This window comes from Cottoperca gobio, chromosome 18 (assembly GCF_900634415.1).
Source record: "Cottoperca gobio chromosome 18, fCotGob3.1, whole genome shotgun sequence".
Lineage (NCBI taxonomy): Eukaryota > Metazoa > Chordata > Actinopteri > Perciformes > Bovichtidae > Cottoperca > Cottoperca gobio.
Window position 1 is genome coordinate 11,537,435 of NC_041372.1, and position 10,503 is coordinate 11,547,937.

At 41.5% G+C, this 10,503-nt stretch overlaps 2 protein-coding genes across 4 annotated transcripts in view; one reads left to right on the forward strand and one right to left on the reverse strand.

Moving 5' to 3' along the window:
• Nucleotides 1-2,573, reverse strand: part of LOC115023449 (prostaglandin reductase 1-like) — a 6,248-nt gene extending 3,675 nt beyond the window's left edge. For 2 of the 3 annotated variants that reach the window (XM_029454436.1, XM_029454434.1), the window contains exons 1-5: nt 2,446-2,573; nt 1,561-1,684; nt 1,346-1,391; nt 1,113-1,172; nt 394-561 (exon numbers count right to left, since the gene is read on the reverse strand). In XM_029454436.1, the coding sequence (XP_029310296.1) occupies nt 394-561; nt 1,113-1,172; nt 1,346-1,391; nt 1,561-1,666 (380 nt within the window). In that variant the 5' untranslated portion in view covers nt 1,667-1,684; nt 2,446-2,573. Of the gene's footprint in view, nt 1-393; nt 562-1,112; nt 1,173-1,345; nt 1,392-1,560; nt 1,745-2,445 lie in introns of all 3 variants that reach the window. The other variant, XM_029454435.1, reaches the window with a different exon arrangement.
• A 6-nt stretch (nt 2,574-2,579) lies between these two features.
• Nucleotides 2,580-8,121, forward strand: haus3 (HAUS augmin-like complex, subunit 3). Its single transcript, XM_029455376.1, has 6 exons — nt 2,580-2,724; nt 3,723-4,847; nt 4,948-5,188; nt 6,294-6,526; nt 6,837-7,071; nt 7,501-8,121. The coding sequence occupies exons 2-6, from the start codon at nt 3,811-3,813 to the stop codon at nt 7,726-7,728; spliced, it is 1,974 nt and encodes a 657-aa protein (XP_029311236.1). The 5' UTR covers nt 2,580-2,724; nt 3,723-3,810; the 3' UTR covers nt 7,729-8,121.
• The last annotated feature ends 2,382 nt before the right edge of the window (nt 8,122-10,503 follow it).

The window sequence follows — 10,503 nt, forward strand, 5'->3', positions numbered from 1 at the left end:
AAAACTCAGCTGTTCTGCAAAGCTGATAGTCTTTCCCATTGTCCTAAACACAAGCAGAGAATTGGCAATGCTTCTATACAGATTAGCAGTCTTATCTAACATTTACTCTAGGTGGGTTAGGTACTCTTTCTGCATAATAGTTCACATATGGGAGTAGCCCCAGCCAACCTTCTACGTTTGGCTACTTATAGCTGACTTCCTCTGTCTCAAAGCTGTTAGGTGTTGCTTTCACTAGATTTCTATTGTCCTCTGACAGCTGTCCAGATGTCCATGAAACCGTTGTAAATGCTGGGAAAATATGTCAAAATTGTCTGTAAGACTATCTATACATTTTTTGTTTTGGAAGCCTGGCTGCCAGACATAACTCGCACGTTCAATTTCTCAATTTCTTACCCTGGCATGCCGATGGCACCCAGAGCCAGGGACAACGAGACGTCTTGCGGCCAGTCAGGCATGATGGGAATGAGGTCAGTCCCGCCACAGACTGTGTGGGTTCTCCAGCCACAACGACCAATAACATGGCTTCCCACAGGAAATGCTGGGTTATTACTTTGAATCACTCTACAGAAAAACAGCAGAAGAAAGAAAGCATCCGTCAATTAAGTGTCTCGCCTCGTCCAACTTCCGTCCATGGTGGCAGTGAGCTTTTAAAGTTTGCAAAAACAGAACATTTAATTGAAAATAGAATTAATAAATAAATATTTAGTGTGTTGTAGTATCCTAGACAACTGTATGACATCAAACCATAAGGCAGATGACTTTTATGCACTTTGGTTTCAAAAGTTAAGAAAATGTATACCATGTGTGTTCAAGAGAGATTATTTAGAGGTTGTTTTGAAAGTTTGGTCACTGAGTAATATATTGTTCATTTTTATCATCAAAACAATTTCCACTGAAACAGATTGAGCGCCTGAACACGCAGCCAAGAACATTTAATCTGTCAGTTTGTGCTTTTCAGTCACTGTGAATCAAAGGCTTCAGTAATTAATAGCAGGTGCAGGTTCTGTTTCAGTGAACATTAAGGCATGCACGGTACATCATGATAGATTAAAGACATTCCTCTGTGTCTGTGTGTGTGTGTGTGTGTGTGTGTGTGTGTTTGTGTTCTATACTTGGCCACTTGAGTTCCAATCATCACATCGCCTTCATTCATGCGAACCTTACTGAACGGCCTGGAAAGACAAACAGTGCATTACATTGCATACACAGTATATATAATATATATATATATATATTTTTAATTATTATTTTGGATTAATTAATGATTAGTTAAAGAATGTTTACAAATATATATATATTTTATTTTATTTTTTATTTAAAATGCATGATCCTACTCTCTATTCACCTCATGTATGGGTCGACACTGAGAAACACAGCTTCCAAAAGCACCTCTGAAACAAAAGTAGTCATCAGTGCAAAACAAGTTGAAACATGAACAGACGCTTTCTACTTATGTATATACCTGATACAAGTGTTTGGTATTTAATGTGTGAGAGAAAATTAAGACAACTGTGCACTCGTTTTCAAGATTTAAGAATAAAGAGACGAACATCTTCTTACCCCCATCTTTGGGCGCAGGGAGCTCCTCCACCTTGAGCTCAAAGTCGCTGTCCTTCGGGAAGCCGTCAAAGTGCTTGGTCAGGCTCCATGTCTTAGCTTGGACCATGATTGTTGTTTGGGCCAGCTGTGAGAGATGGAGTAGTCACAGAAAGTAACAGTTGTTGAAGCGATGATATGCCCAGAGCTGTGCAAAATACAATACCTGTTAGATGTACTACCCAGTTACTAATAAGTGAATTAAAGTAAAAGCTATGATCACTTACTCATTAAATCCTACTTGAATCATGCAGGTGAGAAAAAGGGAACATCCAGTAAGACAATTCAACTCAATATAGGTGTGTGCAAATACTGTGTGTCAAACTACATCCAATCTTATTTCTTCTTATCATAGCAGCACAAAGTGAAGTAACATTGTATTGTTAAGTCGTAATTGAAAGTTTCGCCTGGGTGTGGACGTTATGACAATTGTATGTGTATTGTTAAAGGTACATCCAATGCAAAACAGTACACATTTAAAAAACAAGTCCAATCATTTTCTGATTATACAATTTAACCACATCAATGTGTTGACATTTTATTGCAATTATTTATTTCCGGAATACAATAATTCTGTTCTTAATACGGTTGAACGAAGGCGGCAGTGAATACATGTGTAACGTTAGTATGTGATGATATAAATAGAACAGCCAGTAAGGTAACACTAGTTATACGTTTGAACAACATTATAAAATGATATGGTCATAAGTGAGAAATGAAATCCCTACTGTGGGCTGGCAGTCTGCTTTATGTTTACTGATACCGCCTCTCCTATGCTAGCAGGTAATCTAATTCGTTTGAGCATGTTACATTAAATACAGCCCTATAAAAGTTATCCATATAACTTACCAGATTTCGTTATCCACAAAGAAATGGCAGAAGAAGAAGTGAACTCACTGAGAACAGAAGCGGCAGCAGCGGGTTGTTGAACGCGTGGGAGGAGAGAAGGTGGGAGTCGTGCTTCAATCCTTCAATCTGATTGGTTGGAGGTTTAACGCAACCTCCAACGTATGACGGAGAACGTCACGTCGTTCCTGCGTGACGACGTGCCGTCAGTTTGGATGTTTGGCGCGGGTAGATAACTTGCTGGGACGGGATGCTAACAAAACGGAATTCCTAAATAAAATTGTAAGTTGCTTTTTGACAAATTTGACTTTTGTTGGTAATATTATAAGAATACATTGCTTTTGACACAGCTGCCAAGAGCCAGGGGAGTTGGTAGGCTAGCTATAACTACTTTCTCGCTATTAGCTGGCTAATGTACTGCAACTAGTTAGCTACTAAGCTAACTGTAGAGACCGCTATGAAGGTATGCTAAACACAAGAGTTGACAGCGTTACGATACTATCACCAGATGACAGTTGCCAATATTTCCTATTTGTTTTTTGTCTAACTACATCTCAGTTATAATTAAAACACTGACAACTGTTTTATGTTGTTAGAAATATATATGAAGTTTTGTTAACGGTCGACAGCAGCGTAACTTGTGATAAAGATTCAGAGGCGTCCTGTAAATGAGCTGTAAAGTTGCTTGTGATAAAGATTAAACTTAGCTGGTGATGTTAAGTTGGAGTTGAAAGATAATATATGTATGTGTGTTAGTGATACTGTCTGAAGAGAAGTGGGATATCATCTGTGTTTTAGTTATCATAATATCGCAACATCATGTTAGTCATAAATCTTGTATTGAGCTTAACGGTTGTTAACTTATACAATATACTTAGTACTATGTTTGTTACGTAAAACTTATTATTCATGCTGATTTAAAATGTGCCAAAAGTTCAGTTCAGTTTTTCCCCTAATATTATGCAACAGTGCACACTTAGTCTCACATGGTCACTTTGGAGGCTGTTGTTGTGATGCTGTTGAATTGTGTTGTGTTATAGAGTTTAGTCAGTTAATTTAGTCAACCCTGATCTAAATATAGAAACACGATACAATTTAACAGCACCACAAACTACAAATTCCAAAAGGAACATAAAACAGTTTCTAATTTTTAATAATCAACAATTAATTGTGTATGCTTTGTGGTTCACTTTCTCACAATGTTGTAAGTTTGGAAATTATTCCATTGTTTTTAAAAGAGTATGAATATGCTTTGCTGTACTCTTACTCTCTTTGTATTGCTTTCCATCTAATCCTCCACAATCCACATTGTGCTGCTGTGTGATTGACTAGCACGATAGCAAGGGGGGTACAGAGTGCTGAATCACCATGTTAAACGGTGCCCAGTTTGTGGAGGCCGTGGGCCGTCTAGGTTATCCTGGTGCATCATCACTGAAGGCCTCCGACTTCGACTGGCTGTTTGACTGTGCCCCTGAAAACCTTCACTTCTTGCGCTTTGTCTGTCGGACCCTCAACCAGAGCAATGTTCTCACCACAGAAGAAGCACATGCTTTTCAGGAGCTACGGAAGTCTAGCAAGCCTTTTCTGGATGAAGCAGCCTTGGGCGAGGTCCTTAAAACCATTGGACCTTCGGATGGGAGCAGTGCAAATCTATTAGGGCACTCCTCATATTCATCCTCCGTGTTTGCAGCTGAGGGGGATGTGGCCGTAGAGGACTTGGAGGCAGAGCTCCAGGCACTACGTAAAGAGAAAGAGCTGAAGCAACGGCGGTATAACAGGTTGCAGATTGCGGCCACCTCCCGTGCAGATGTTGACCAACGACTTACTGCAGAGCTGGAGAGTGCTGCATGTAAGCTCAAGGAGGCCAGTGCTTTCATTGGAGCTGAGAATGCTGACACAAACGCTCTACTACAAAACATAACAGATGAGGTGAGAAAGCTTGCTTCGTATCTCCCAGTTCAGCCAGAGGCCAAGCAAAAAGGTAAAGGAGAACCTGTGGCCCCATCAAACCCTTCTATGTCCAAAAGCCCCACCGTCCTTCTCTCTCAGCTGCCCTTGTACCCCTATCTACACCAGGAGGAGCTCAACACTAAAACACTAGCTGCCTTCACTCGGAAGCATTTCTTTCAGGGCATCTCTGACATTGTTGAGACTTCTTGCTCTGAGCGCTTCCAGGTCCTTGACCTCAGTACTTGTGAAGAGAAAGAGGGTGAAGAGAAAGAGGATGAAGAGAAGAGCATGAAGGGAGAGAGGGAAGAGCGAGTGGTAGAGCGCAGGAGGACCGAGATGGCCAGACTTCAGTGGTCTCATATTGTGGCCCAGCACCAACTGATGCAGGCCATGGCAGAGAGAAGAGTGTCAAGACTGGACTTGACTGGCTCTCTGAGAAGTCCACTCATACCAAGGTAAAGCAGACATATTGTGGGTTTCATTATCTCCTGTGAACACTATCAAAGTTTCTCATAGTGTGTTTAGGTTATTACTGTTCTGGCATCCGGTCTCAAGCTCTCTTTCATATCTATCTCATCACTACCAGAGCATCGCCACGTCTTCCTCACTGCATGTCCGTGAGGTGGTGTCCAGGAAGGAGCTGCAGGCGGTGGAGGCTGAGCTGGAGGCTCTGCTCCATGGACCACTACCTGCTGCCCTTAGAGAGTCAGCCAGGTTGCTTAATGTGCCGGTAGTGAAGGGAGACCTGGCTCTGCAACTAGCCAGGCAGGACTACTACACCTCCAGACAGGATCAGGTTAGTTGATGATATTCATTTCACCCTCAGTCTTTCTCTAAAAACATGCATTTCTCAGTGTCAGTGTTAGCCATCAATCACCTTTGATTAAGCTACTGAGAATTCAATTGTCTTGCTCTTAAACATTTTAATGAGATACAAGGTGCTTGCAAACATAATAATGTTATACATTTTAAGTAACCATTAAAGAGTGACATTTTTACTGAATTATTAACAAATAAAAGTCATGGTTTGACCCCTGTGTAAATCATTAGCCATATGCATTGTGTGTTTGTAATGTTTAATTCTCTTTACTTCATATTAAGAGGTCCAATTTATGAAACTGAAAGTAATTGAAGTCTTTAGGCTGACTTTGTGAGGTCCCAATATAACCTCAATACAGAATAATTGGTCTGATTCACAAATCATTTGTTCCGTGCAGGTTAATTTTTCCATAAAACAAATGCAGTTCAATAAACAGAGTTGTCCTGGACCTATCTATCACAATTACAATCTTCACAGCCTCTGGAAAACAGTTACATTTATATATAGAACATAAATATTATTTTATAGAACATTCAGGGCGGTGGCACTTATTTTACTTAGATGTCCTTGAACTGATTAGTTTTGGGTTTTCTAATTATTGGTCGCACATCCTTCTTTCTCTCCCTTACGTCTATCAGGTCATGCTGACCTAGTCAGATCAATGTGTTGGCCTGGCCACCTGTATGGACACTGTTCTCTCTTACTGTTTTTATAGACCATAACATTTCTTGAGAACACGTCATTATTCATAAAAATTGCAATCACAGTTCTTCTGAAATGAGGAGCCTTGCATTCTGAGTTGACCGAATACATATGGTCACCTACTAGCCACCAAATGCATTATATTGTTATAGTTACAGTATAAAGTTTGTACACAATTTCTTGGTGGATGCAAAACCACAACATAAATATTGAGCATATCTTTAGCATATACAGTTGGGGAGTGGTTATTTTCACCTACATCAATTGTCAGAATCATGTTTAAAACATGGAACCACCTCTACATCTTACCTATTCGTTGTAAGTCAATGTAGAAACAAGAATCAACAGCCATAGTAAAATGAAATGTTTTTCCTCCTAGGTACGAGACTACCTACTCCGCCAGAAGGCGTCCTTTGACCTTGTGCTCCTGGGTCTGGAGATGGAGTTGAGGAGGTGGAGGACGTGTCTTAAGCAGCTGGGAGAAGTAAATAGCAGATTGGTAAAAGAAGGTGAGGCGGCAACCCACAGAATTGAGTCCCTGGCACACTCTGACCTGGCTATCAACCCCAGGCCCAACCCTATCATCAGCTGCAAGGATGCAGCCTTCAGCAGGTAGGAAGACTCGAGCTGAAATGTACTGTTTTAGAACTCAAACAGTTTGGAGCTCTTTCCAAAATAAGTTTTTACTCTGTACGTGTGTTAAAAATGTCAAACCTTTCTTATATTTTATTGAAATCTAATCCTTTATCCTTCTCATCTTTACGGATAAGGCTTAATAAAATTAAAACAGAATATTAACACAGTTGATTTTAACTGTTTCATTTATTCATTCACTGCAATCTAGTGGCTGTTAGTTGGCATGTGCTTGCAGGCTGTCTCACTTTGATATGTAATTAAGTGTTGTATGCAACTCTTTCCTCAGGCTGCTCCAAATCCTTGACCGTGATTCAGACAATGGTCGATCAGAGCCTTTTCGGACCTATGAAGCATTGGACCACGCTGCTCGTGACCTTGCGTGCAACCTCCAGGTGACCCAAGATGCTCTAGCAGGTGCTGGCCGTGAGCAGTACTACACCGCAGCTCGTCTTTATGGCGACTGTGAGGCGCTCCACAGGGAAATGTACACAGAGCTCCAGCAGCTTGTCTTAGGGCCGCAGGTACGTCCAACGGCAATCACTGACCAGGAGCTGCTCTGCCCCAATGCACAGGTGGGTTGGTTTCCTTTTATTTTCTGCACTGTCATCTTGGTCAACCATACAGAATGCATTTCAAAAGCAGTCCTCAATGTGAGTCTTTTAAATTACTCATCACTATTGGTGAGGGAAGCTGGTAGCACTTTTATTTTCAAAGCACTGTGAGTTTAATGGCTCTTTGGCAGAACAGTGTGGTGTTGTACTTCTATAATGACACATGTCTGTTATTTGAGATGTTAACAGAAATATTTTGCAGGTAAGTTAATTAATTATCTTGATAATTGACCTAATTTGCATCACGCGTTATGTTTGATTGATTAATGAGTACTCACTTAGCCTGTTGCTATTTATTTCTTTTTGCATTTCTCATCCAGCTTCCTTTTGTCTCTACAGGAGCTGACGGTGAAGCTTGTGGAAGCTGAGTCTCAGCTGCAGAGTTTGCAGCATGTAATGCAAGAAATCATGGGGGAGGCTAAAGCCAAGCGTTCTCAGCTGGAGCGCAATGCCCTCCTCAGGCGGGAGAGGGAATTGTACATCTACTTCCATTTGGATACCCGGCTGCTGCAAAAAGTAGTGGAAGATCTGGAGGGCAAAATGGCTGCGAAGAGAGGGCAGCAGTAAAGCCTGCCAGAATGAATGAGGAGCGCTTTAGCCGGCTCAACCTCAACATGCAACCTGTTTTATAAAGCCTGAAGATATAAGTACACTGTGTCTTTAGTGGAGGAGGTTTACAAAGTAACCCCTGCTCTGCTACCGTGTATACAAGTGTGTACCTACTCAAAATCTGCACCTTCACTTGCTTTGTGCAAGAGCTCAATCCCATAAGTCTTCATCTTTGGGGAAAAAATGTGGTTGGATATGAGCAGTGCTGCTTATACTGGGATTCATTTGAATGTGTTTCTTTTAAAACTATTTTACATAAACTAATTAGATGATTTGTTTATCTTGTAATGTCCTAATATGTCATTGTTGCCTTTTTGTCATCAGATAAATAAAGTAAAATGTTATCTTTGTTTTTATTTGAGGTTATTGAAGTCCATTTCTGGAGAGTTAAATGTGTTTTTCAGATAACGGTTCAAACCAGGCTGTGTGTAACTGACCTAACTCCCCTTTGTCCTGTTTAGGCCATTTACAGTTGAAGATTCAGATATCGTCAGATATAGAAAATGAGTAGCAGGCATTCGGTCAGGGAGGAGATGGAGCAGTCTAGCAACAGGTTGTACTCAGGACCTCTGTCCTTGGAGGCCCAGAAGATCCTGGCTGTTCTGCAGGCCCAGAGTGTTCATGCAGCCAGACGCAACCACAACTACTCCAACCACAGGCAAAGTCAGTCAGGACACAAGCATAGAATATCTTACTTAGGATTGTTGCAATGAACATTTCTGTTTCCCAGTTTTAGCCTCTTTGTAACTCATTTTCGAAACATTTCCACTTCACTTCGTGGGCATGGACTGTATGTTTAAAGTGTAAAACAGGAAGTGATGTAGAATATACAGGTCACACTGGTTTTTCTATATTTGTACTGCACAAGTAGGCGTATATAAGTTATTTAATACTTCATATATTTAGTTCCCAGAAAGTTTACTGTTTTCTACTTTTGTTGTGTATGTAATAGTGGAGAGGTATAATGGCAGCCAGAGGGAGCCGTGGGCTCAGAGCAGCTGGAGCATGAGTCAGGAAGACGGCACAGACACAGACCGGTATGCAGTCATTATTAACCTGAGCGGATTGATGCAAAGCATTTTAGTCTAGGCAGTAATTGGGAGAAGTTTAATGCAATGTATTAGTATAATAAGGTCAAAAGGAACATCACACTGGATTTTGAACCATAGTTAATGCGTTATGCTTTATGATACAATAATATATGCTAATCCTTAATGTACTTACTGCAAGTATACAACTGAAAAAGTTAAAGAAATGCCTTTGCCAATGTTATGGTTCAGACCATGGTCCAGGCCCCAGGTGTCCCCCTTTTCCACTCCTTGCCATGACGCCTCCAATCAGCGCCAGACCTCTCAGACCTCGGCCGGCTGTCATTACTCGCAGACACCAGACTGCTCCCCGTCATCCCAGGCCTCCTGTCTCTCCTCCTGCTGGGATTTCTCCCTCCAAAGACGGACGTCTCAGACTGAAGCCTATTATCGGGACTCACAGATTTATTCCCACAAAAAGTACTCCGAATCCCCCGCTGGCCCGTCCTGTCAGGCTCTGTCCTTCACTCAGCATGATGAGGCAGCACCATCCATCTCCCATAGAGGCCGGTTCACCCTTTCCCTCCAAACACCAGAGAGACTTTGTGAACATCAAGCTACACCCTGGAGAAAGTAAGTAGCGAGGAAAATGGGGTTAGTATCGTACTGAGTGTTAATGTATGCATATACCACGCTTGACAGTTTCATGTATTCAGAAATGTTCAGCGGATAAAAGAACATTTTGTTGCAAGCGGTCTGAAGTTAAGCATGTATTAATGATCCTCTGTCGCTGATTTTGTGAGTGAAAAGCATGCATAATAAATTTAGCACATTCTCTCTTCTACGTTCATAGCTCAACTGAAGAAATGAGGCCGCCTTTCATCCACAATCTTTCTCCAGACGAAGAGGATCCCGATGAGGTTTTGTTCCCCACAACCGACCACCCTAATACCCATAAAGGGGAGCCGGCTTTGGATTTTCATGGAGTTTCTTTCTGCCTTCAGCTAAGACATGAGACAGATAATGACAAATCAGGTGCACAGAAAGAAAACAAAGATGCAGAGAGCTGGCTTATCCCCAGAAAGAAGCTAGACCACACTGTAGTTTCGGACAGGCATTCAAAGTGGAGGCTACCTCTATCCAACCACACTAAGGAGGCTATTAGTGGAGGAGGCATACTATATCACCAGTCAGAGGAAAGGGTTCAGCAAACAGTGGATTCAGAAAATATGTTGCAGGCAGTTACAGCACAGATGTCAGACAGTGGTCATGAAATGCAGGATGAAGTAACTTGTAAAGAGACAAGACTTTGGGGTGCACCCCTGCCAAATGAGAAAGAATCAGCCAATGAAATGGAAGGACTTGAGAATACTAGTTTAGAGAGGAATGTGAACTTGGTATTTACAAGTAATATGGACAAAAGGGTACATTGTTATTCTGAGGATGCAAAGTCCTGGCAGGAAGAAGATAATGACTTGGAGTATAGAGTTAATACACCTGATATCAAAGAAGTTGAACATCCACCTGACACTGAGGATAAAGAGGTGCCAGTGGGATGTCATACCGGCAGTCCAAAAAAGATCTCAGTATCTTTAGAAAGGGGAGAACACAAGGTGAGCCACGGCCAAGCTGAAAAGCCTCAGGATATGAGTCAGACTGTGAATGAAGAAGCATATATACACCACACAGAAAACCCACTGATGCA

Bases quoted from the DNA above. Each gene is read 5' to 3' on its own strand.
- haus3 (XM_029455376.1), top strand. From the start codon at position 3,811: ATGTTAAACGGTGCCCAGTTTGTGGAGGCCGTGGGCCGTCTAGGTTAT. The intron at 5,189-6,293 runs GTTAGTTGATGA...TTTTCCTCCTAG, and splicing joins ACACCTCCAGACAGGATCAG to GTACGAGACTACCTACTCCG. The intron at 7,072-7,500 runs GTACGTCCAACG...TTGTCTCTACAG, and splicing joins AGCTTGTCTTAGGGCCGCAG to GAGCTGACGGTGAAGCTTGT.